The sequence below is a fragment of the Coffea eugenioides genome, chromosome 10 (genome assembly GCF_003713205.1).
Source record: "Coffea eugenioides isolate CCC68of chromosome 10, Ceug_1.0, whole genome shotgun sequence".
Classification (NCBI taxonomy): Eukaryota; Viridiplantae; Streptophyta; class Magnoliopsida; order Gentianales; family Rubiaceae; genus Coffea; species Coffea eugenioides.
The window spans coordinates 8,362,599-8,389,197 of record NC_040044.1 but is presented as its reverse complement, the minus strand read 5'-3'; the positions used below and the strand labels follow the sequence as shown (position 1 = coordinate 8,389,197).

General features: G+C 37.1%; 2 protein-coding genes across 2 annotated transcripts; both read right to left on the bottom strand.

Moving 5' to 3' along the window:
- Positions 1 to 327: 327 nt before the first annotated feature.
- LOC113750328 (E3 ubiquitin-protein ligase UPL2-like) lies at positions 328 to 16,588 on the bottom strand. The gene is made up of 14 exons (XM_027294320.1): positions 16,429 to 16,588; positions 16,084 to 16,209; positions 13,194 to 13,289; positions 12,856 to 13,059; positions 6,127 to 12,691; positions 4,929 to 5,989; positions 4,525 to 4,812; positions 4,242 to 4,446; positions 3,003 to 3,271; positions 2,630 to 2,904; positions 1,057 to 2,167; positions 839 to 985; positions 665 to 745; positions 328 to 582 (listed from the first exon to the last, which is right to left on the bottom strand). The coding sequence occupies exons 2-14, from the start codon at positions 16,177 to 16,179 to the stop codon at positions 328 to 330; spliced, it is 10,653 nt and encodes a 3,550-aa protein (XP_027150121.1). The 5' UTR covers positions 16,180 to 16,209; positions 16,429 to 16,588.
- Positions 16,589 to 22,288: 5,700 nt separating this feature from the next.
- Positions 22,289 to 26,221, bottom strand: LOC113750217 (transcription initiation factor IIA subunit 2). The gene is made up of 4 exons (XM_027294195.1): positions 26,127 to 26,221; positions 25,800 to 25,945; positions 25,634 to 25,684; positions 22,289 to 22,642 (listed from the first exon to the last, which is right to left on the bottom strand). Exons 2-4 carry the CDS (start codon positions 25,926 to 25,928, stop codon positions 22,502 to 22,504), a joined length of 321 nt encoding a protein of 106 aa, XP_027149996.1. The 5' UTR covers positions 25,929 to 25,945; positions 26,127 to 26,221; the 3' UTR covers positions 22,289 to 22,501.
- Positions 26,222 to 26,599: the final 378 nt, after the last annotated feature.

Below are 26,599 nucleotides of genomic sequence, written 5' to 3'. Positions count from 1 at the left end.
CATCTCAAACTCTTTTTACATAATAGTAAAAAAATTCTTGCACAAACACTCATTAGTAGTATCAAAAATAATATCATCAACATATATTTGTACAATTAGTAGATCATTGGAGCATTGTTTAGTGAAAAGAGTGGTATCTACAATGCCCCTTTTAAAACCATTTTCAATCAAGAAACCACTTAAGCATTCATATCATACTCTTGGAACTTGTTTTAAACCATATTAAGCTTTTGAAAGTTTCAATACATGATTTGGAAACCTTTCATTTTTAAAATTGGGAGGCTGGTCAACATATACTTCTTTAACATAAAGCAGGAGGGGTGATTATTACTTAAGTTTAAACCCTTTTTTTAAACGGTCAATATCTGGAAGCCCACTTATCAGCAATTCCAATTCCTTGTCATGGAATATAGATATCAGGTCCCGAGGTATTAATTCATTGAATCCCTCCAAGAATGCATTTATCTGTGGACGAATGGCAGTATTTAACCGATGCTCTGCAACGAGATCTACATACTGGTGTTTATTTTCCTCGGTAACTCGGATGTTTCGACCACCGGGAATCAGTTCATAGTCAGTAACCTGTAAATAAAATGAAATAAAAATTAAATTTGGAAAACCACCAAAAAGTAAATTAATTCAAAACAACTACAAATATTCATACTTCTGTCCGTTCATATAGGATCAGTTTTTCTTCATCAGCATCAATGCTGAATGTGAGATCAATAATATCACTGATATCATTCTGCAGCAAGATTGTAAAGATTAGTTTTTTCAACCAAAACAGTTGTGTGCAAGCAAATACAAAATGCAGAGAGGCGCTTTAAGAATGCCATACCTCCAGCAACCATTTCAGATTCTTAAAGTAATCAGGGTCAATAGCTTCAATGTCGTGATATGTTACTTTGACCCCAAGGATATGCTTGTAAAACGACCGGGTAAAATGAACATCAAGAAGTTGTCCATCAAAAAGAGCCTTCCCAACCTATAATACACAAGATGATTAGGTATGCACACAACATGTCAATCCAACAGACAAAATGGACTAATACTCACAACACGCCCGACAAATTTGAAGTATGAAAGGTGTTCCGTCTGGTAAACTGAGTTTGGATTAGGCTGGAAAGTTGATTCATTGCCAACAGTGGTAAATAGCAGCGCTCCTTTATCAAAAATTACCCTTGACAACAATTGATACCATTCCCTTGTTAGACCACCAGCATCAATTCCTTCCTCCCCTTGGAAGTGAACGGTCAACCTTCCTTTCAATTCTTGTGCTGTCCTCATGCGAAGCTGATTGTACGAATCTTCCAGAATGTAAGCTCTTCTAACAGAAATTCTTAAAGGACTGTGATGATGATCATGGTGGTGTTTGATCTTAGATCTAAAATGCGCACGTTTATTGTCAAAATCAATAATGCGAGGAACCTTCAACATCAGCGAGAAAGACTTCTCAAGTAAACCAGGATTTTGCCGGATGAAAGAATTCAGAAGTTTTCGGTGCTTATCTGAGAATTTCACAAACGCCATTTGCTTTTCATCAGCTTTTGCCAAAGGTCCAGAAGCTTTCTGCTGACTAGCAAAAGCAGCAGCCTCTTCAACATCAGAAACAGTAGCAAGACTAAAATCATGCCCTGAACCTGGCTCTTCAGGATGCAACTTCTCACACATCACAAAAAAGGATTCTATATAGGGCAATATATTCTGACTGCCAGCAGGAAGGGGGGGCATCATGCCAGATGGTTTAGATGTTGAAAGAATAGATGAGCGCAACAAATCAGGTGCTGAATCAGAATAGCTCTCCATCTTGCTGATACAAATGCTCAGCTCCAACCACAATGGCTCTAATGCTACATTGATTTCCCGGACAAGAGAAACAGTTTTAGAGTGCTTTTCAGAAAGAATCTGAGAATCCTTCTGGTTAAGTGCAGCAACAAGAGAGCTTAAAGCTTGTAGAACCCTTAAAATAGCAGCTCCATCAGAGGAACTAGTACTAAGAAGCGCTTTCTCTACTTCCCCAAAAATGTGCAACTCATGCATCGCAGACTTGATCAGACTTTGCACAGAACTAGCTAGCTCAGTAATGAACAGATGACAATGAACAGGAGCAATAGCCACCAATTTTTTCAAAACTTCTGCCACAAGAGTGTATGCATTATCTGACAGACTGAAGAAAATATCCATAAGTTAGTAGAAAGATAATAATGATAAGTTAAATTTCAACTGCAAAAAAGCAATAAAGTGATCAGAAAACATCATTAGGACTCGGTCTTCACAAATAGTAATTGATCACAAGTTTTATACTGAGTCTTGAAAACTTAAAGGTAAAAAACCAGTTGGTGTTGGATCTGAGTAGTAAAATTTGCGTACCCTTTTTACCTTACTGTCATTTTTGGACTCAAAATTTTTAGAAACAAAACAAAAATCTTTATTCCGCATTTTCAAAAGGATTAATGAAAATTTGCGGAGGCCTCAGCAATTTCCTAGTTTCAATTTGAAAACATATCCTAATAAAATAATATACTTATGCACAAAAAGGTTAATATGGAACAACATGCCTGGAAGGACTTTCTAATATGAACAAGAACATTCAAAAAAATGCAATAGCTCAAGCACAACTTTTTTATACCCTTCTCTTGCAAGCAATGAACACAGAAGTCGAAGTTCTGCTTGCGGTAAATTAAGCAGAACATGAACAGAGTCCCCTTCTCTCTTGGCACCAGAGGAAGAAGCCTTCAAGGAATCATTGACTGCTGATGTGGCTCCAGAACTGGCGTTCATCTCAGCATCAGATGTGGAAGTATGAGGATCAGATTGTTGTCCAGGAACAGAAGAACCAGGCTCATCAGATGAATTTGATTTAGTTTCAGCATTGTCAATGACCACATCCAATAAATTTAGCAGCTGAAACAACAACAAACACAAAATTAGAGAGAAGCCGTTGGTACATAAATTTTGCAAAATCTAGTAATGACACTACACGATTAGTTTGGACCTATCACCTGTTCAAGATGTGCTATACTTCGCAAATAGAGCGGTTGCTTCAACAGTGACAAAAGCAAGGCAAGTGACACAACCCCTTCTTGCTGCTTTTGTAATTCATCCTCCTCAACAATCATTATGGCTTTTCCCTTCTGTTCAGAGGTCCCAGAAACTTTCGAGCCTGGCTCAGGAAGGCTAGATTCTAGAAGAATCTTTGCAACTAAAGGATGATTCCGAGCCAAGTAGGTAAGGGTTTCTAGAACACGCCGGGACACCAAAGGAGGAACCCCTGTGCATAAACAATATTTTAAAAAACACACTTTATGATCTGAAACTGAACTCACAAATGCTTGCAAGAGCAAAATCTAACCAAAGAACATTATTCTTTGATAGCTAAACGAGCCATTAGATTCTGAGATGCAGCTGGAGAAACAGAAATAAATAGCAAGTTGGCACCTGAAAGAGTAAATTATCCAACACCCACCCCCCAACTCTCTGTCCCCTGGGGCCTAAGAAAATGGCAATCTGAGCATCAGAGCAAGTGGTACCTTAAACCAAATCTTGCAACATTTTTTAAGGCAAACAAACCACTAATTCAAGAGGTCAGTTTGCTTTGACAGACCAGAAAAAAAGTTAAGAAATTCAACTTTCAAGCACCTCTGTTAATCAATTGGAAAGTCACAAATCTCAGTCTATTCACCTTACGACCAAGTTGAAATAAACCAGCTTGATCATAAAAGACATGATGATTCAGCTATTTAATAATCATATTCCCACAAATTCAAACACTAGAAAGGAAATCTATATTCTATCCAATCTGGGATTCCCCATTTATGCTGAAGAACATGAAATGGTAATGCAATTTAAGTAAGTAGCAACAATTAAAACCAAATAGAACCCAAGCATGTACAACAAGAGGGGCCCGAACTGGCAGCAGTGAGATATCTATTTATAAACAGGGGAATCCATTTAGCTCCTTATTTGTGCAAAATTCAATAAATCCTAGACCAAACACAATAACTTAAAAAAAAAACTTGTTTTTGTTCCTTTTTTCAATTATATTTCACATATAAGATGATATAAAACAACTGATATCAGTCTTAAACCATTAGATTACAGCTCATGAGAAAAAAATTGGACCAACAGCACGCAATTGTTAGGAATTATAGATTACAGGTACGCCCAGATCTAAGACATAAGTCCCAAGTTAACTTAAACTGAGGATTGATCACGAAATGTACATGGGAAAGTATTCTTACCATCAACATACTGAGGGCGAGAATACGTCACGTGACTCTGACAGGCATACAGTCTGTAGAGGGGCTCAGCAGCATTAATACAACTGGCTGGCTTCTTTATATCAAGCATTAACAAGTCCACAAGAATTTTGACCAATGCTGATCTGGTTTCGGCATGAGCGCTAAGGTTCAGGAGAAGCCTTTGCAGCTGCCCTTTATAAAGTGGCTGGAAAACAATAAGATCAGATAAACAACAGATTGTGAAAGACCTAAGAAGAGAAAACCAACTCTTCCAATTGAATACCTGAACTATCCGAAGCAACCGGATCATTGCTTTCAGATCCTCTGTGTCAACCAAAGGTGAGCCCTCAGCCTCAACTGGCTTATTTCCCATTGACCTTCGCGGAAGAATTCCACTAGCTCTGTCAAGAACTTCACCACGTCTAGAAGATTCACCCCTACGATTTCTTGGATACATCCCAAAAAGAGTGCGATTATACCGACGTGCAAACCTTTCCCTCAACATGTTTGCTTCCGCCACAAGGGCAGGAGTCAGATTTGCAAGAATAGCATCAGATGAAGTCAAAAGCACCTTGAGATGATAGCAAAAGAACATCAAGTAGAGATGAGATTCCCAAGAATGAAAAAAATTAAGCATCCTAATTCAACCCAATAAGTAACCCAATGAAAAAGAATCCTAGAATGTACCTCTTCTCTTAATTCTGAAGGAAATGTTGCAATTATTGAGACAGTGTCCATTTCAACAGGTTGACCTTCCAGCTCTTGTGCTTGGTGCAGCCTTTGGGCACGTTGTTGAGCCAGAACTTCTTCTCGAATATCGGGGGGAAGTGCAGCAAGAAACTCAGGATCAATATCTCCAGCATTCTCTGGATCAGGATTTTGCGGTTGGGCTGCTTGACCCTGCTGAGCAGAAAGAACTTCAGCACGCAACTCCTCGGGCAGTGCATCAAGAAAAGCAGGATCTATTGATCCAGAGTCAGCATCAGCATTTCGTTGCTCTTCAGCTGCATCACCTTGCTCTGCTTCTTGACTGGGATTTTCAGAAACCTCAGTTACACTATGAAGGGGAGGATCTCTTACATTCAGTGGGGCAGCATTTACAAATGATACACTAGTCCTCCTTGTTCGATCTCCAGTGCCTTGCCTGTCTCCACCCTCATCATGGCCATCAGCACTCCCAATTTCGACATCCAAACTCCGAAGACTCTCCCCAAGAGTTGCGCCACTACCACTACTTTCTTGACTTACTGCTTCAACGTCCCGAACAACAGCATCACTTTGCTCAAACTGCATCTCAACGGATTGAGGCTGTCTGCTAGAAACATCAGCTTCCTGAGTGGTTTCATTTGCTGCAGGTACAGTATCAGTAACACGAGAGGTATCTATTGCTGTGGAAGAGGTAGGCGGTAGGTTTCCACCGTCACTGTTGGCACCATCAGCAACAGAGGGTCCTGTCATTATCCCAGCTGATCCAGGGGAATGACTAGCCTCTTCTTTATTTTGTGATGACACTGAAGTATTATGATCAGAGTTTCTCTCAGGAGTTGCACGCCTCAACTGAGAAACAAGCAAGTCTTCAAGACCCTGAGGGATTGCTGATGTACTTGATCCCCCACTTTGCTGGTTATCACTTGCCCACAAATTAAACCGGTGGCCATGACGTCCATTGCGAAGTGAACGGAATATGGAATCCAACCGAGATGATGTTCCGTCCAAGTTTCTATCTGTGTAAGCATCACGAGCATTCTCTGAGCAAACAGGAAGATATAAGCATCACACCCAAATAACAATTATACAGGGAGAGAGACAGGATAGAAATCGGGCAATAAATCATAGAAGTTAAAATTTGCAACATATAAAAAGACAGATGTATGAGTAAATATACCTGGCTGTCCCAAAGAAGCTGCTGGCGATGAGGATGGTTCCACCAGAAGTGGATGTTGTGAAGGAACAATACTATCACCACTTCTACCCAACAAATTGTAGATGGATGTTGTACGACCTTGACGTCTGGAGCCAAATACTTCAACAGGCATTACATGTAGAGTTTCACTCGAAAAGCTACTCTCTCTCCCAAAAACTTCGATATGGTCAAATACATTAATGCCATTCATTCCACCTCCCAACCTCAATATTACACCATCCTCATCATCCTCGTCATCTTCCTCCTCTTCTTCCATCACTTCTTCATCAAACTCGTCTTCATCAATTTCATGGTCATCTTGATCTGTATCATGATGTGGTAAGTGATGCACTTCATCTTCTTCAAGAATGTTCTGTTCTTCATCATCCCCATCTTCATCAACCTCATCTCCTTCATCACCTGACATCTCATCATCCTCATCCTCATCTTCTTCTTCATCTTCTTCATCATCATCAAGATTCTCTTGCACATCCGGCTGTATTTCAAATCTTACTGCTACAGAGTCTAGGCCATTTTCCACGCCTCTTGTGTCTTCTGGAGTTTCATGCATATAATCTTCTTCAGGAGCAGCAAAACCTTCATCCATATCCTGGTCATGTTCCATATCATCTGTCACAGCCTCAGATCCACCATAATTCTCAATCACAGTAAAAGACTCAACATTGTCCACGTTCACTGCATTTGCATTAGCTTGGGACATTGTTTCCTGCGACTGTGACGTATCACCAGCAATTTCTGTTTCTCTAGACTCTATTTGAGCAGATGGTTTCCCCAACTGCTCACCTTTCCCTGCATTGGAGTCAGCAGCATTGACATGTTCCTTAGTCACCAATTCCAGAACTTTCACAAGCCCAGTTACCAACTTGGCAGAATCGGCATGATCTAGATCTAACACATGAAGAACTCTAGTTAGAGATCGAACTAGACCAACATCAACAAAAGTTACTGAGGCCTCAGCTGAAATGTATGAGCCTGTAGGAGTGCGAGCAGCCAATACATCATTTAGGAGATCAATGAAGGCTTGGATATCAACATCAGGTGCTCTAAACCCTTTAGCTGAATGAGAAAAATCATTGAAAACATAGCTTATCTCCACAAAAATTCTTTTCCTTGCTTCAGTAGAGCGAACACACGATGCCACCAAAAACTGGTTTGCTCTGCTTGCTAATTTATGCCTCCAATCACCATCTGTTTTCTTTTCCTTTCTAGAAGTTTTCAAGTGTGGTAAAAACTTATGAAGAATATGGTGAAACACTCCAGCACTAGAACCCCGTTCAGATGTTACCCTGCAGCTGCTAACTTCAGAATCTTTCCGGAGCAAAACATGAATAGACGAAGCATACATCAGAAGAATCTCGGTCAAAAGCTTCAGAATAAATACAATCCTGGCCATGGATGCTGCAGACTCTTGCTCATTGCTTTCATTCTCATCAGATGCAGACACTATAGCTTTACCTTTGCCTTTAGATCCAGATATATCAATGTCCATGTCTTGCGACGATGAGTTATCTTTTGTCAAGGATTCTTCTTTAACTGGAGGATCAAAAGTAATAACTGAATCCAAAAGAAGCTCAATTACATTTACAAAGCTATGAGGAGGTTTCCTGTGGAGTTTAACATTCTTTGAACTTGTGTCAAAAAGCTTTCCCTGCCCACTTCCAGGCGACTGTGAATTCATATGACCCAGACTAGCTTTCCCATCACTGTTCTGTAGCTTGTCTTTCTCTTCTGGTTTCTCCTTCTCTTTCTCTCTTTCCTTAGTTTTATCCTTGTCACGATCTTTGAGCAAGACAATGTACGGCCTCTCTCCAACCATCTCAATTTGGCAAACAGACTGAGCAGCTTTCATAAAAATCACTGGATCCCGTTGAATGACAGAACTTAAATTTAGTAGAAAATTTCGAGCTGTAAGCCTTCCACTGGCCTGCCGGTTAGCTGCAGTTGCTATACTGTGCCGAATTTCAGATTCCATTGCTTGCTGAAGTGTCTGGGGATCTTCAAGAACATGTCTGATTATGGTAGCAGCTATATTATCAAACCCAACAAATAGGCTACTTGTTGGCAAGGAAAGCAGTGACTGCAGACCCCCAGCATCAAGAAAACTGACAGCAATTGAATGAGTTCTTGTAAGAGTAGAACATAACTGCAGCACAGCATGCATTGTCTCAGAAGGAAGTTGTCTCTTAATACAACCACATGCTATTTCAACAAGTCGCTTTTGCTCCTGTACATCCAAGTGTTTGGGAGATGAGCCCAATGTTTTCTGCAACTTGTTTTGTCTATCATCATCTATCACAATAGATGTCTGACTGCCAACCTCTTCCTTCTTTAACAGTTCTGAAACATCAAGATTTGATTTCTGCTCCACTTGAGCAAGGCGGTCAATGGCAACAAATGCTGCTGTCACCCATTTAGGGACTTGAGATGCAACCTGGTCATATGAACCTGAATTCCACTGTGACAGGAGGTCTGATGCAACTTTAACCAAAGCATGCTTTGCAGCAACTTCCCTAGCAGCTGCATCTTCATTTAAAATCAAAGCAAGAACATGGAATAAGGAAGACAGCATGGTACTGCTGCCACTGTCAGAAATGTTACCACAAAGCTTCACTTGTTCAATAATAAACGAAATAACATGGGACCTGTTATGACCGTCATTTTGGGAGCAAATCATCACAAGGAGCCCTCTAACAGGAAAAGCCAGTGTCTCTTTCATCTGCAAAAGCCTCCTACAAGCTAATAACAAGTCATCAACAGGAGGAAGTTGCACCATTTCCTCTACAATAGATTGACTAGATTCATCAGCAGAATCTTCCTTTGACTCTGATCCAGAGTTCCCAAGGGACATTGCTAGTGCTCGGGCAAGTTCATCATCTTCTTGAGTTTCCTCAGGATGCGAGAATAACCACTCCATTGCCAACTCCACACTGTTTGAACCGACCTGTCTCAGTGCCTCTTCAGCGCGGGATCTGGAAAAACCCATCTCTGCTATTGTTGCAATAGTTGATTCATTGGGGGGAGGGCCAGATATCCGAGTTGCATTGCTAGCAATGTTTTTCACTTCTACCCCAGAGTAAATGTGTCTGATGATGTTGATTAGTGTTGTAATGAAATCATAATTGCATTCTGTAAACTGTGGATGAATCCAAACTGGAAGAACAGCTTTCAGTACCATAGACTGGAGAACCTTAACAAATGTCTCAGCATCTCGAGGAAATGGTTTATCCCCATTCACCAAAGGCTGTGTAAGCAAGTGCTTCGTAAAAGGAGATAAAATAAAGGATGAAGTTACCAGGTGGTCCATAAGTCTACCGAAGCAGGCTAGGGGACCATATATCCAGGAATGATCTACTTCTTCCATTCTATCCTGCCTCAAAGCCCCTTCATCAGTCTCCATGGGCGATGCAGGAGCTCTGTTCACATCATAAAGCAACTGACTAGTAGCGTCAAATGTGGTCAAAATGGATTGGATCACCCCTCGTCCATACAAGCAATTTAGTATAACAGGATTACACGAATCAGGCTTGTCAAGTAGAATGCCATCAATAAAATCAACCACCTTTCCAAAATAGCGACACTTGGTTGAAACAGATGCATCAGATCCACTATGATTTACGTGGCCTCCGAAGTTCACATGGTCTGATGCAATTGAAGCAAAGCTAGAACCAACTGATTTTGAAGGAGAAGACACATTTAGCATGTCATCTCGCCTACGAGATGGAAGAAGCATTACCTTTCCCAACTCTTGAAACAAATGGGTGATGTGAATTGATAATGATCTCGCCATATCACAACAGGAACGGTAATAGGTTCTCTGCCTATCTTCATCCTTCTTACCACTGGACTCAGCAACATTGGCAGAAGCAGACTGATGACCAACTCCTGGCTGTATGTTTGAGAGACCATCAACAGTCTGTCGTTGCTGAAGACCAGATGCGCGAGTAAGATCACGATAGAGGTTTATCAGATCAAAAAACTGTGATTCAACACTCCATCCAGACATTCTTCTTCGAAGCAGGGGATCAAGAAATTGTCGGAAAGAGTTGAATCTTTGCTCTTCAGAATCAATCATATCCAACTCTGACTGGCGTGACTCATCCGCAGAACCAGTAGCATCATCCTCTACATCAATCTTAGAGTCTTCAAGAAGAGCAATCTGCCATAAGACTTCACGATGGATACGCCCAATATCCTCCAAAACTTCCTTGCTTTCACTTCCAAATTCAGTAAGCAATGCAGTTACCCAACGATTGTCTTTTGAGGCAGCCAGAAATAGAAGAAACTCAACAATAAAGAGTGATGAAAAAATTCCACTATCTGGAATCACCCTAGGGTCCAGCAGAAAGGATCCGGAGACACCAGTAAATCCAGTTAAAGCCTTTTTCAGATTATCCTTGAGAGAAGAACAGAAGGCACGTGCTAAAGGTGTCGAATGATGTTGAGTGAAACTCTTGAAGACCATAGTACTGTGTAGTGCTATGGACATCCCTTCAGATGACTGTGCAACACTTGGCCTTAAAAGAAGTTTAAGTAGAGCTTCAATTCCTGACTTCTCTACAAACAACCTACATGTTTCAGAATTTTCCATTGTCCTGTGAACAAGTACCATGACATGAAAGATACTTAGCTGGATGAACTGCTCATCCGAAAGCCCTTCAGAAGTTGAACCGGTAACATCAACAAGGCTGCAAGGACCCATGTTTTCCTTGTTTTCAGAATCCATTTCCATTGCAGTGCTTTCATTAGATTTCCCTAATGAATCTACAGGTTTAGCATCCCCAAGCACTGCAATCCTATTGATAATTTCAATTATCAGATCAACACCGGTACCTCGTAATGAAGAAACATGCCTCAGAAGCTCTTCCACAGCATTTGCCAAAGGGACAATACCTTCATTCATAGCTATCACATACTTTTTGTCCGTGAATATATCAACAAGAAAGCGCAGTGCCGAAGTTTCTCTCACTGCCTCTAAACCCTTGGCATTAAGACAAATCGCACCGAGACCATTTGGAACACATGTAAGTGCCTTTGAAGAAGGCAATATACCAGCCACCACTGATGACAGAAAAGCATTGGGGAGGCCCAATTCATACAAAGCAGGAAAGCAGGTGGGGTCTTTATGAATTATTTCACTCATAACCGTCACAGCAGAATAATAAATATCACCTCCAAATTTTTCCACATTACCAAAAATCAGTGACAGAGTAGCAGGTAAAGAACCATCATAAGCATTCTGGGATCTTGTCGAATTTGCTAAGGCATAAGTAGCAGAACTAAGAGCCTTTAATAGAACCCTGATGAGTCTTTTCTGAGAATATATCTGATCATTAGTGTTCCTGGAGCATTCACCAACAGCCATTGGACTAACATCTACTCCAGCCAAATCAATTACTCTGTGTACCTCTATCTCCAATCTATGTGCCAAAAGCTCCACCCCACCCAAATCTTTAAAGAGTGTCACTGCCGCATTGCTATAGTCCAAGAGCTTTTGCAGAGTTTTCACAGCTAAACACACAAGATGCAGATGTGTTGGATCAGAATCCTCTAAAAGAGGTAAAAAGGCAGGGACCATCCCCGAACCTCTGATTACGCTCCCAGAACTTGAAGAAGATATGACATGTAGCAAGTAGAACTGAACAAGTGCTTCAACAAAGGCAACACACAATGGATCATTGGAGTTATTTAACGATAAAATTGCTCTTTGGAGCACATTCAGAAGAATCATACGATTACCCCCTGCAAAACTGATGCTTGAACCACTCAAAATCCTTGCCCGCTCATGCGATGATGAATGAGCAGCTAATTGGGCTCCCAGAGCATTCATTGCAAGCGTTCTGATAGCTCCAGATATGGTTTCTTCAGACCTCACAATCCTAATTAACTCATTTGTGTATTCTGGCTCATTGGCAAAAAAGGAAACAAGTTCATCATGAGAATCACTGGATTGGACAAGCACAATGAAGGACAGGAGGCAAATCTTGCTGTACAGTCTGCATATTCTAGGAGAACGAAATGCACGGGCAAATCTGATCCTTGTCAGTAATGAGAATCTGTGTTCAGGAGGAACATCATACTGATCAATGCACAACTTCATAAGCGATAGATCATCCTCTTTCCTCAAATGGAGCTCAGGCAAGTGAATAACACTCATGCCAGAAGACACCGAGCTTTCACTAACTCCCTCGGTACTTTGACTACTGGTACCATGCAACTCATAGTAAAGGGTTGACCCCAAATGATACTGTGCTTTGCCAGTATCATTTTCCACATCAGAAGGAAACAAACATAAGCCCCCTTCTTGGGTCCTTTCATTAACAGTAACGCAGGAGTACAAGCCCAAGCCTTCTTCTTTGCTTCCCCATCCCTGTGCGAGTGATAGGAGGCAGCTATTTACAGACCCACATCCGACCAACTTCCCACTGGCATGCAACTTGGATGGATTTATTTTCACTAATGCAGAAAGAGTCTCTAAAGTTGCTATAAGGATTTCAGGATCAGTCGAAGCAAGTAAAAGCCTGAAATGCTGGAAAGCAACAAAAAACAGGATTATTCAAAAATCACAGACACAAGTAGTAGATACTATAATGCAAAGGCACATAATGCCACCTAAAATGAGAATAACACAATTTTTTTCCAGTAAATAGTGAATACAATAACTCTTGTTCTCATTCACAGCGTCCAACTCACCTCTAAGCCACTGAACGAACTCTTATTATGGCAATTTTCTAATATGATTTGCATCACTCGCAAAATTTGTAGAACCACTTGCTTCGGAAATGGACTAACATCTAAAATATTATCAGATAACAGAAGGTCATTCCTGCAAGATATGTATGTCTTTAAATATGTATCAAAATGAAGAAACAATGGCCTCCAATGATTAAAGTTCCCCTGAAACACAAGCAAGCTGCGTTAGAAACCAAGAAGAAGAAAAACAAGCTTATGGCAAATATAACAACTAGCAACTTTCAGGACATATCAAATGAAGGCAAGAAGAGTAAAATAAAAAAGAAAGACAAAACCACCTTGCCATACTCCCATCGAAATCCAGAAAGAGGTATAGCTATGTCTTGTAATGGACTTTCAATCACCTTGTCAATAAAAGCCTTTACTTTTGCCGGCTGCACAATACATAGAGTATATCAGACTACAGATGCAAATAGGAAGATATAATCAAAATTAATATCTTCAAACATTGCAGGAAACTAATTGCCTAGGTGACCAAGAGAGAGAGACAAAGATTACACATAAACTTAATTGTTTTGTTCTCTTTTTTCCCTCTCCTTTAGTCATTTTACATTTTGTTAGTGCCAAATGGGATTTTGGAGATAAATCATCCACAGAAACAAGTAGGTTCTTGTCAAAATCTTTCCACATAAGCATATAGTAGAATACAATCCAATCAATGATTTTAGATATATCCATCAAATAGCCCCATGTGGTTCCAGCTTGTTGCCCATAACCACCAATATCCCTACCTACTTTTTTGACCATGACCAAAAATTGTGCCAACATACAACCTAGTCATTTTTTAACTTGTACACACCCAAAACACAAATACAACAATTACAAGCAGGAGTCCTTCCAGGAAGACACATGAGGCCCAAAATATTTCTCTTTTGCTGATATTGACATTGAAAGTGCTACTTTAAATTCTTCCTGTACAATTCATCCATGGCTTATGAGGCTGAAAGGCAATGTTTTGCTCTTAATGTGTTCCTAGTAGTCCACCTGGTGTTGGCAACACTGGGTTGGGTGCATAACATGATACAGACTACAACTTTGTACTTATACCTTCCTTTATCCTTTCCATAAAACAAGTGCCAAAACAGTAGGAGTTTAGATATATAATAGTTACAGGTACCAAGCGTAGACTACATGGACTCTTCGATTATTCCCCCTCATTATTATAGCTTTTACCAGATAAAAGATCTAGAAGACCAAGTAATTCAGAACCCATGGTGATATGAATGTTGGCAAGTTAGTAACTTAAAAACTAATGCACCTGCTAATTCAGGTCTTAAGTTCACATTTCAAAATTCCAGGTACTAGTACCATAGTCCAAAGCAAGGTTAGTTGATTGTTAACAGTTTCCATATGATTAAATCAGAAAAATACAAAATTACGAAACATGACATGCTCCAAATATTCCTGCATATCATGACCAATCCTGTAGTTCCCACTATACAATACTGTCAAAAACAGACATTATGTTGTACACATTGTGTGCAAGCATTTGATGGTACCACTAACACTATTCAGTTGGAAATCATGCTTATGGCAAACATACATACAATTGGCACATCTTAATTAAAAGATTACTTAGTGAAAATGATTAAGCCTGCAAAGCATTAAATTATGGTACTTAAAAACAAATAGTAAATAATGCAGAATATTTTATGAAAATTCAAAACTAAAAAATGTTTCCTCCACTTCGTTCACATCCATCTTACATGGTAATCCAGATGCATATCAAATTGTTGTAGCCATCAGTAACTGAACCAATTTCATTGTTTTATCATCATAGCAATTGATGACTACTACAAGTCCCGATACAATTTCCCAACTCAGAATATTCTGTTATCAATACATCTAGCAGGTAGGAAGATCCATGTTCTAATCCCTGGAAAATAAAAATGACAATAGACTTAATCTTTATCCTATTCCAGTCTAGAACTAGTAGCATACTTCTTCTACAATAACCAAACTTGCACCACCCCCAGCGCATACCAACAAGTTAAAATCTACTTAAGCTCAGACAATCGAGCAAGCATTCTGCTAAATCTAAGCACCACAACCAAAAGGTCAAACTGGAAGCAAATGCTTGGGCTTTGATACAAAATTGGGCTCAGCGGCATATAACTATATGATAAACATTATTACTCTAGACAAGCTAATATTATTCATGAAACCAACAACAATTGTATCGTTGTACGTTGTACAGGATCACTCACTCTACATAGTTTTTTGAAGCACATATTGTATATTCCACAAAGTTTAAGGAGGAAAAAAAATCATAAATTCTAACTATATACTACTTCAGCCCAAAATATTTTCAATTTAATAAATCTAAAATTACATAAAAAGTACCCCTCTGAGAAGCAAACTGCTTAGAGAACTTAAGATAAAAAGAAGCATTTACTCAGGAAGAACAGAGCATTTACTCATGAAGGTTTTCGCTTACTTCAATTCCTTCAAATAAAGTCATTCACTAGCAAAGTGGAGTAAAACCAATGTATGTCACAAAATCCAAGTTTCAAGAACACAATGGAAAGGAAATTAGAAGAAGGACCTTAGTTCACAAAAAAAATAAGCCACGCAAGTCCTTAAGAAAGCGTAAGACCAAGACATTACAAAGTATAATGCTCATAAAACAACATAAACTACAAAAAAGAGCACCATATCCTCCTTGGTAACTCTCAAAATACACAGAAGCCAAAGAACCAAAAAACAAAGATAGAAGTTTTAAATCAAACGAAATCTCCAATGCTGCCACATCTATTAAGCATCAAAGCAAATAAAAAGTTAATTGCGTTTGTCAAGGTTGATATGAATTTCCCTAGGCAAATTAAGCCATTTCACATTTAATTTTATCTTTCAATATACTAACCATTAGGCTGAAAGCACATAATACTGCTAAAAGAAATCAAACAAGTGCATTTTTCAGCAAAGAAAGCAATACCCATATCCAGGCTCACAATACAACAGAAAATTACTTGCACATTGCCACAAAGAAAACATTTTGCAATAAATTAAACCCAAAATACAAAACCCTCAAGTTGAATCACCAGTAAATACCATCACATAAACTAGGCATCACTTGAACAGTTATCATATACACGCGTGTATGTGTTTCTCTGTGTGTACTAGTGTAGTGTAAGTAGTGAAAGTAGTGTAAGTAAATTGAAGGCATACAGGCTCGGAGTCAAGTTTAGCAGAGGGACCGATTGCTCCGTCACCGGACAGAAGTTGCCGTAGCCGCGACGGCAAGCTCGATCTTAAGCTCGCCATATCCAAAGTCTACTTCCCTATATCTATTTACTGTATTCACCAAAACCACAAACAATAAAACATAAATAACAGAAGTTAGCATCAAAACAAACAATTTTAAGCTCGAAAATCGACAAATTAAATCAACAAAACCCTAAATCGATATTGAAAATAAAACGAAAACCATCCCTAAATACCAAAAAAAAAAAAAAACCCCATAAATACTACAGACTTTTATGTGACAAACATAAAAAGACAAAAGTGGCTGACCTGCAAAACGGTGGATGCTTCGGACATCAAAAAGGTAGAACTGTACAGAGAATTTTTTGGAGAAGATTTGGGGATTGGTTTAGTTCGAGAGGAAATAGGTTAAGAAGACAAAAAGGGTCTAAGAAGAGAGGAGAAATTATGTAACCCTGGGGCAAGAGGCCTGGGCTGGGGCAGGGTTTTATATGTATGATGACGTGCACTGTATAAAGAAATGGAGAAGAGAAGTCTCAGCGATATATAGGCTCTTTCTTTTTAGTTTTTTCCCAAACAGTAAGGCGGTTTTGCAATTTAGTCCCTTTCGTTCTAGGTTGTTCTTTATTCTTACCTTTATATAATTGGGTTTGAGAAGAGTTCCTCTCCAAGTTTTAATCCTTTTCTTTTAACAAATTGTAGTATCTTTTTGTTTGAGAAATTTGTGGATTACGAGATTTTTTGAGATTTGACGGTATTGGAAGCCAAGAGGCAGCCCTTTTGGCAGCGGATATGTTCGTGTCGGTGTTTATAAGCAGTTACAATGAATACGCTTGAAACTGTTGATGCGTATGTGTAGCGATTACGTATTACGATTATAGTCAACATGTAATTGTCGGTACGTGCAAGTAGAGATATTGTATTATTGATCAATTAGTGAATTACGTTTTTAGATATTTGGTTTATGAAAGTAGTTAACACGCAGATGACGTTATGAATTTTGTTAGTTTAATTTTGTAGTAGTGTGTAACTTGATGGTGCTTTGATAACCTAGACAGAGTAAATGATCTATGTTTAATTTGCCTGTTTTATACTGTTCAAGTATCAAAGCGCATATTATGAGATCATACTTTTCTCCATGTTGCCATAGATTATCAAACATATAATTATCAAAAGATTAGGAATTCCCATTAACATTTTACTCTAAAACCATGAATATATTTAACTATATATATATATATATATATATATAGGGAATAGTAGTTACAAATTAATTTTACTAGAAAAAAATTTCAATTAAACATGTTGGTATATGAAAGATGAAACGCATCTTTGGCTTTCACAGTAATATCCTCGATATTATTAACATGATTAGATAATATCACTAACAATTTTGATGGTGTAAATATTTCTAAACCAGTTACAAATTCTCATGGTATTCTTTAAATGTATGTTCATGTTATATGTTTGAGAGCCATTGGGATTTTTTTTTGCGTCTATGGAAGTTTTATTACATGATCTCCTCACAGACAACAGCCAGCTTGAAACATGGATTTTATTCTCCTCAAAGGATAATATTATTGACTTAATTATTTCCTTCCACTTAGTTTTTTTAGATGAACTGGTCTAATATATGCGTGTGTGTATGTATATATATATATCATCTTTAGTATAAACTATTAAATGTATAACACTTAGCTCATTTTATCGGTCGTCCTTAATTATTTATTTCCTCGTATTGCTTTCATTTAATGTCATGAAAATTTGTCTCAAAATATGTAAAATAGAGCACTTCTTTTGCTATATTTGATAAAATCTTATCCCGACTCAACTTCTTTGGCTCGGAATAGAGAAAATGGTTGAAATACAATGAGTAATCTTGCTTACTTTGTTCTTTTTTCAAAGCCACTGGAAGCTTGAGTCGAATTAGAATAAGTTACCCAAGACAAAATTATTATCTTTATATATATAAAGTTTGAGCATGGATTTGGTGTTAAAAATTTTTGTCATCTTTTATTTTTTTCAAATTTAACGTCACAAAAGTAAAAATTTACTAAATATAACTACTAAAGTTCAGATAACTTCCACTATTTTAAGTTCCAATAATTTTTTTGTTTGCAAAAAAAAAAGAAGAAATAATAACCTTTTTTGCAACAAAAAAAAATAAACTTCTAATAACTTCCATTGTTTTAATAATAATAAAAAAACTTAAAATTTTTTTTCTTAATTTGCACACCAATAGATGTGTAATCACTACAACAATCATAATCAACAACAAAGAAAACAACTTTATCAATGAAATATGATTAGGCAATGATGATATGATTTTGGATTTTATCCTCATAGAGTAAATTTGTAAACGAGTTTACTGGGTTCTAAATCAAATTATCAATTTGCTTTAATGATTTGTCTCCAAACTAGGATGAGAATCTTTTTTGGCCCCTGCCAAAAACATGTATCCAAAGTTACCAACCTACTTTCCAACTAGTAATATAGATTAGATTAAATTTTATGTACACTAACAGTGCACGCATTATTACCGTTGAATTTATAACACATGTGCAAAAATTGAATTTCAAATTTATATTGTTATCATTCATGATATTGGTTTGTATGATTTCTTGAACAATTTTATACGTTGCACGATCAATTCGTTTTTGCAACAAACAAACAGAACGAGAATATTTACATTGTTCAGTTTCAGCAACACATTGTACTCTTTAAAAAATGCACTCTCAAGTCCGTGAATCTACTACACATTAGTGAAGAACAAAATGCATAGATCGATGAAAAAGGTACATGCCAAAACCAAATTGAAAGGCTGGTCACCATTTCCAAAGAAAAAAAGGGTTTAAAAGGAGAAACCTAAAAGTTAAAAACAAAAGGTTCAGGTTGATCCATATCATTGCTTCTGAAGAAAAGAAAAGTAGGAAAACAGAAGTCAGATGACCTTCTCCATGTCTCAACATGCAAATTATCTGCATGATTGAAAGCTGTGCATATATACATACATATGATTAAGGATTTTATTGAGCTTAGAATTTTTTTGCACCCACCAATATGAGAAGAGGGCCATAAATCAGAAAGCGATGAGGACAGAAGTTTGACGACTGGACTTGCAAGCCAAGACATGAAAACCACAGACATGGATTGGAAACTGGAATTTCATCCACAGCAATATGCCAACAGCAAAATGAAAAAAAAAAAGAAGGGAATTTTGTAAAAAGTCTTTGGTCAATACTTGCACCAACCTGAGTGGCATCATCATAGTAGGACATTGCATCCATGTGGCAAACGGTTGCTATTCTGTCATACATCCCAAGACTCTGCATTTGAAGCGATAATCATAGCTTACCGTATTGCTAATCATCTATTGGCTGGCTGTGCCTATATAGCTCTTTTATATGAATTGTGAATATGTTCTTATTGATCCCATTACAATTATACCAAGCTTCCTCCACCATATGAAATGGAGTAGTGTGTTTGGATGCAAATTTTTTTTTTATCAAATATTATTTTACTTGTATTATAAACACGTTTTTTTTTAACTATTCTTTTATCTCATATATACTGCATTACAAAAAAATGTTACTGTACAATAATTATTTCAAATACTCCTTCCGTCCCACTTTGATAGTCATGTTTTCCTTTTTCATCTGTCCCAAATTGTAGTCCACTTTTCCAATTGAAGAATGTAGTTGTATTTTAGTTTTCCTAAAATACCCTTATTCAATGTAAGTAGTTGTTACTATAAACCTACCCCATTTAATGAGAGTTGATTCTTTTTTTACCATCAATTCAAGTTCCCATAAAGTTGTACCATATTTAATGTGAGGGTATTTTAGGAAAATAGCAATCTAAATTTACTTTTCCAACAAAGTTAACTACTTTTTCTTAAACTGTGTGAAAAAAGAAACAGGACTATCAAAGTGGGACGGAGGCAGTAATACTTTATTCAAACATTTTTTTTCCATCATTGCCTCAAAATTTGAAATTGAAAACTGAGCTATAAGAATTTCTTTTTTTTTTTTCCTTTTCATATGAATTTTAGGACAACATCACAATATTTTTTTTTTCCTACCAAAGAAGCAAAAGTAATTTCACTTGCCAACTTCCTAGGGACTCACTCAACGTTATAAAACAACTAAAAGAGATGGATGTGCATTGAGTTCCACATGTTCATTGAATTCTCCTATAGTCATTGAGTTTCCCTAGATTAGAATATGAAGCAACAAAAGGACTGATACGGATGACCATTTAATTCCTTCATATTTATGTACCACTAATCTTGTTTTGTAGTATATAATTAAAAGTCATCTGACTTATCTTATAATCTTGGGCTACTTTTGTCCAATTCTCTCTATTCCACTCTCTTCTACATTTTGTTCTTTCATCCGTATTAGTTTTATTACACTCACAAGTCTAGAAGTATAGCTTCACTAGTTTTTTTTTTTCAATAGAACATCTTTAAGGGATCAACGATTATGTCACAGATTAACAGGTGAAGACAAAAAGAAAAAAAAACTAGGCAATTGGCCCTCTTACCAAACTTTTGGCTCCTCTTTGTCTCTTAGCACTTTTCTTTTTTCTTTTTTTTAATCTTATCGGAGCTTAATTACGTGGGCTAGAAGCGATTTCGTGGTTGATTTAACCACTGTTTTTGTGGTTAATAGGCTTTGTATTTGCACCGTTGCAACTTGCAAAGTAGGACAAGCCGCCATGATCCACCGGCCAACCCGAAACAAAAGTGCGGGTTCACGAATAAAATAGTGGCATGTAATTGGGAAAGGATGCTGATTAGTACTTGCGGATATTCCTTGATACCAAAATCCTCGAGTTTTCTCGCATCAAAATACCGCCTCAAGGCTCGACGACCTTTACTTTAGGGTGGCTCCAACGATACGCTCCATAAATTTCAATGGGCATTACGCGCATCATAAATATGATATTTACAATATGATGCCCGTAATGCTCGGTTGATGGGTTAGCTGTGGGCCTTTTTTATTTTACGTTTATCAAACTAATTGGACCGTTGTTTGATGACGACCGTTTTCTACTTTTATTTTTTCTTTTCGTTAAAAAAAATTGTACCGTTATTTGAAATCCCAAATTTTTGATAAGATCTAACAATTCATGTGACTCAAGGTTCTGTTGAAAATTTTCAAAATTACCTTCAAAGGAATGCGAAACAATGTGATCGTGAAATACATCATCAACTTCGATTGGACTCGTTCGAGCATATTTGAGAACGATTCGGAGGCAATGACAATGAAAATTAGTACTATTTATTATATTATTATTTGCATTTTATTTGATTTAAATTATGTAATATTATGTCATGGAGTTAAATTAATTCGATAGAGTATTATTAATTAAATATGAATTATTATGACATCTTCACATTTAAGGTGTCACGTATTTGTTTAATAATTACGTAAAAATATTAATATTTTTGAGGGACAGAAAAATATATATTATTGAAAATCACAAATTAATAATATTAGTTTTTAGAAAATAAAAAATCTGAAAGGTAAAAAATTTAATGAAAGTTAATAATTTATTTTTCAAAAAAAAATGTGATTATTTTAAAAAATTAATCTTATTTATTTAGGAGAGATTAGAGATGTGCGTTATAAAAATAAATTTTTGATTTCATTGTGAAGTCATGTTATTATACTGTGTGTATAAACCACTGTAAATACCCTTAATTTCTTTCACGTCATCTTCAAAGAGAAGGCAGTGTCGTCATGCTATATCATTCCCTGTGGCCTACGTATTTAGAGAAATCATACCATACAAATATTTTAGCACTGGCTTGGTAGATTCATACCATTATCATACGAACATTCGACTGATGGCTCCATGCTTTCTAATGCTTAATTTCAGAGGAATAATCACAAGAAAGAGGATGGAACAGAAGAAGGGCTCACAGGGTTGTCAATAAAATGGGGAAGGAAAACAAATTCAATCCAGTAATCCATCTAATGGTTTTTGTTTCTGTTGAATGAAAGTAGTTTCAAGAATAAAGCAGCATAACGCAAAGTTTCTCGCTAGCATCCTCGCAGCTCTGCTCAGATATCCACAAAATGCAACTAGACCTCTCAACAGTGAGAGACACGGATTCTCAGACAAGCACGCTGGTTTTCTATTGAACAAAAACACAGAAACATGGTATGAAATCGAACCACCTTCTCAAGAATGAAGAAAGAATAAAAGACTATCCAATATGTATATGTCAAGTAGTCAAGAAACACTCAGTTTACAATGATCCGGGATTTATACAATAAGAGTTCCAGTTTCCGCCTCAGTTACAAATACAACTACATGAATGAGCTTCCATATCTCTTCCGCCAACTCCATATCGCCCCAGTATGCAGCTTTCTCACTGTGTGAGCAGCTTCGAGTCACATGCCACTATCTTAACACGGCTGACAGTCTCTTGACATTCATCACTCTTGAATTGAGCATCTTGTAAGATGAAAGTCCAAACATTGTCACAGAATCTATAGGTGTGGAGATGTCCCTGTAGGACAATGCAAAACATGTTAGTGTTGACAAGTAACAAGAAACTAGACAGCAGCTAGCCCTTGGCAGTAGCAGCAACCGAAGCAGCATAACATCGAGACAAAAATTTGTCAACCAAGGAACTTTGCATCCGAGACTAAGCCCTACTCCAGTTTGAATGACACTTCTAAGCCAGCCAAGCCTACCCAAACTCATACTGACTAAGGCAGCTAAAACCGTGCTTTGTTCTTACAATTTTCTAAGCCATCAAAAATTTGAATAAGAAAACAATAACATCACCAGCAGTCTGACATACAGTAATCATGACTTTTTCCGGTCACTTTTTTTTTTATCTTGTCTATCGTCCTTTCATCTCACAAACATCACATCAAAAATAGCTACAGTAAATTGTAAGTAACATTTTCCAAATAATCTTCAATTGAAACACACTGAGAGCAAATATAAGAATCATACGCCCTAGCCCCTAATTCCTACAGGATGACATCAAGGCTCTTTCTGTGGAAAGCTAACCCAGCAGAAATACTCTTACTGCCACATTTATTGTACCAAAAGATAAACGACAGCACAGACTAAAATGAAGAATGCCAACTGATTGCAGCTGTCTTGCCATGTCACATGGCAGGATATATATGCATCTAAAGCGCGCCAGCTTTCCACGTAAAGGATACATAAAACTTCTAAAAAATCAACATCGTTATCTCCCAAGTAGGCTAAAATTGCTTGCATCAGGCACAAAATCTTGATGATTGATAGCCACAACTTTCAGATCTATATACTAAATTGTAATAAACCCAAAATATTTCAGAACAAAATTAGTGGCATCGCTTTTCCATACTAAACTATTGGGGTCGATAATTGGTGCCAACCAATTTTAGCCTATAAATGTCCAGCTATATGTGATAAAATCTTTTAATATATGGGAGTGCTTGTGAAGTTCGCGTGGATGTTGATTAATGATAAAATACCATACTACTACTTTTTCGGATAATATGAGAAGTGGCCGACAAAATTACGATTCCAGCAAGTATGGAAACTAAAATGCTTCTCCAGTCACAACCAATCAATATTTCCACAAAAGCGTGTCTTCACCCATTAACTTCATTACAGCATGGTATACCGGTATTCAAATGTGTAACTCACTATAGAGATATCAAATATTTTGAAAAGAAGATCTCCCACACCCAAAATACCCATAAGCAATTTGTAAAGTGCTTGATATGAAAGAAGAATAGAAAAGGAAAAATAAAAAGCTAAAAACAAGAAAATTCATAAACTTCTTTTAAAGTCAGTAATGTTCCCCAAAAAAGTCAGTAATATCACATGAAAAACCCCAATGCACTTTACAGCTCTCCCACAGAATCACATGTCAAAGTAATTACTTTTTACCAAAACCATATAACAATTTACCAGCAAGATATGCCTTTTAAAAATCACAAATTATTTGAGAGAAAATGTTCTCACATAATGGGGGAAAACCTATTTACTTATGGTTTTGATAAGATGACAACACTTAAGCATATAAACTGCAAGAATTTTAAAACAAAACAAAGGTAATTCCTTAAAAGTCTGAGCAATAATGTCCGAAGAAGCATGACATGCAATGCTTCAAAAATTATGCAAATGAAAGCATATGAAACACAATATTGGGGGACAGGCTAAACCACTCAAATCCCCCAAAGAAGAAAGGGCCAAGAACACAAGGGCAAAGCAAACCACATCCTCAGTAGCATAATTAGCTATACCTACTATGAGGTTTTCCTCGATCCTTCTAACGTCCAACACATTAATTATGTAAAAAGATGCCCTTTCTCCTTTTGTAGCTACCAATGTTCCAGATCTTATAAAAATCCTTTTCCATTTTTTTAAATTTGAACGGTATTCTAACCACAAGAATAACTAAACTTGCAACATAATCTTGAAGTGGAAACACAACAACTGACATAATAAGGAGCAGCGATGCTTCTCCTAATTCTATACATTTTTAGCAAGAACAAAAGAGAAAAGAAATTCAACTGAGCACTAAGAGTTGAGGAATTTGAAAGTGATCTAACAACAAAATTGAACTGAATTACAAAATGAATGTGTCCATGTAAGTCTTGAAACTTACAACTCCTCCACTAAGTCTTGCTAAGATGTACAAGCTTTTGAACCACCATAATCAGGTCCAAGTTGCATTATTCATGACTCAACAATATGACATGACATACACGCATTTAACCAATTGAATACATGCAACAAATGCAAAATTTGAACAAACCATCTAGATACAACTAAACTGACCACCAAGAAAGCAAGTTTGACTGCTTGATCAAATCACATGTTTCTTGTTCCAATACAGGAAAGAAGATGGAACAAGACAATATACATCTGCCTTGACATCACATGTAAAATAAGAAAGTAGGCACCACTACACAGTGTTTCACCAAATGCATTAAGAATTTGAAGAAAGCCACCCCCCCCCCCCCCCGGGCGGAATAGATTTCGGATCACATATGGTTTCCTCTAAACACATTTTCTGATACAAGAAGGCATTAGATATTGGATCACAATAACAAATTCCAAAAACAAGAAAGCATGTAACTTCAATTTTCTCTTCAGAACATAAGAAATCAATAAAGATCATATGTAAAAAGAATAAATATCATTTGCCATAATTGAAAATATACCAACTTAAGCCAATCCTAAACAACCCAGATAGGCTAGAACAAATAGCAGTGCATCAAGAAGACTTATATATGACAAACACATTACAATAAAATATTTGTTCTAGGTACATAGACGCACATAAAACTGATATCTACAGGACACTGTTTCACATGAATTATTTCCCCCTGAAAATCAAATTCTAAGTACACTATCAGTGCACAATGACAACCAAAACCATTACATAAGCATCACAAAAACCGAACTAAAAAAAAAAACTCATTAAAATTTCACAAAACACATAACTATTCACTCCAAAAAAAAAAAACATATACTGCATACATACCTTAATTGAAACTTTGCTCTTCACTTGAGATTCAAGAGCTTCAGTCATTGACTGCGAGCAGTACAAAAAACAGTACCAAATATTCAAAAACAGTACCAATATCCGCGCACAACCAAGCTCTCCAACCCTAATTAATCAACAAAAGAAATTGAGATGGAAAATCAACCTTATCAAATTGAACCAGAACTTGAATAGCGAGCTCGGGGCTGAGGATGCCGTTAGAGACCATCTCATCAAGCGTCTCCGTCAAGCACATCCCGATCGTCGACCTCCGATACAGCTCGAACGTCGCCATAATCTCAAAGCCTTTTCCTACTCAAGATCCACAAATTCAAAACAAACATTTTCAGTAATTAAAACCAAAAACAAGTACTCGAATCCAGAAATTGAACAAGAAGATTAATCGAAAAACATATCAATCGAGACTAATCAATAAACTCAAAGCTATTAAAAAAATTGAATGTTTTTACGTAGAGAGAGAGAGAGAGGTTACGATTGAAGACGAGGCGCACAAGAGAGAGTAACTGAGAGCTGTGTGAGAAAGTTAGAAAGAAGAACTGAAGAGGGAGTCGGGAGAGAGGGAGAGGATTTGGGGCCTTTTATACCCTAGAATTTGGAGAAGGGGGCTTATATAGGGGAGAACTCAAATCCGAATCGTAGGATGCCAAAAGACATTATTGTCCCTGCTGTTTTCCAAAATTTACTTGTGAGGGATTGCTTTTTCTTTTTTCCAAAATTTATTTTTTCCCCTTTTATTCTAAGTGTAACAAAGGTATTAATATATAGTGTATAACTTCAAAGATATGTGATTTAAATTCAAAATATGCGATTTAACTTCAAAATTTATGATTTTGATGATTAACTGTATTTCTTTTTGTTTAATGCTAATCCTACATCTGTTTGAAGCAAATTTTAATGATTAATTATACATCCTTTTTTTATTTACTTGAACCAAATTAATATTAG

What these genes read in the sequence shown, in the direction of transcription:
- LOC113750328 (XM_027294320.1), bottom strand. Translation starts at nt 16,179, where the DNA reads ATGGCGAGCTTAAGATCGAGCTTGCCGTCGCGGCTACGGCAACTTCTG. An exon ending in CTAAACTTGACTCCGAGCCT is followed by an intron (nt 13,290 to 16,083) that starts GTATGCCTTCAA and finishes TGTATTGTGCAG; the next exon opens with CCGGCAAAAGTAAAGGCTTT. An exon ending in TCCTATATGAACGGACAGAA is followed by an intron (nt 583 to 664) that starts GTATGAATATTT and finishes TTTTATTTACAG; the next exon opens with GTTACTGACTATGAACTGAT.
- LOC113750217 (XM_027294195.1), bottom strand. Translation starts at nt 25,928, where the DNA reads ATGGCGACGTTCGAGCTGTATCGGAGGTCGACGATCGGGATGTGCTTG. An exon ending in TTCTGGTTCAATTTGATAAG is followed by an intron (nt 25,685 to 25,799) that starts GTTGATTTTCCA and finishes TACTGCTCGCAG; the next exon opens with TCAATGACTGAAGCTCTTGA. An exon ending in AGAGCAAAGTTTCAATTAAG is followed by an intron (nt 22,643 to 25,633) that starts GTATGTATGCAG and finishes ATTGTCCTACAG; the next exon opens with GGACATCTCCACACCTATAG.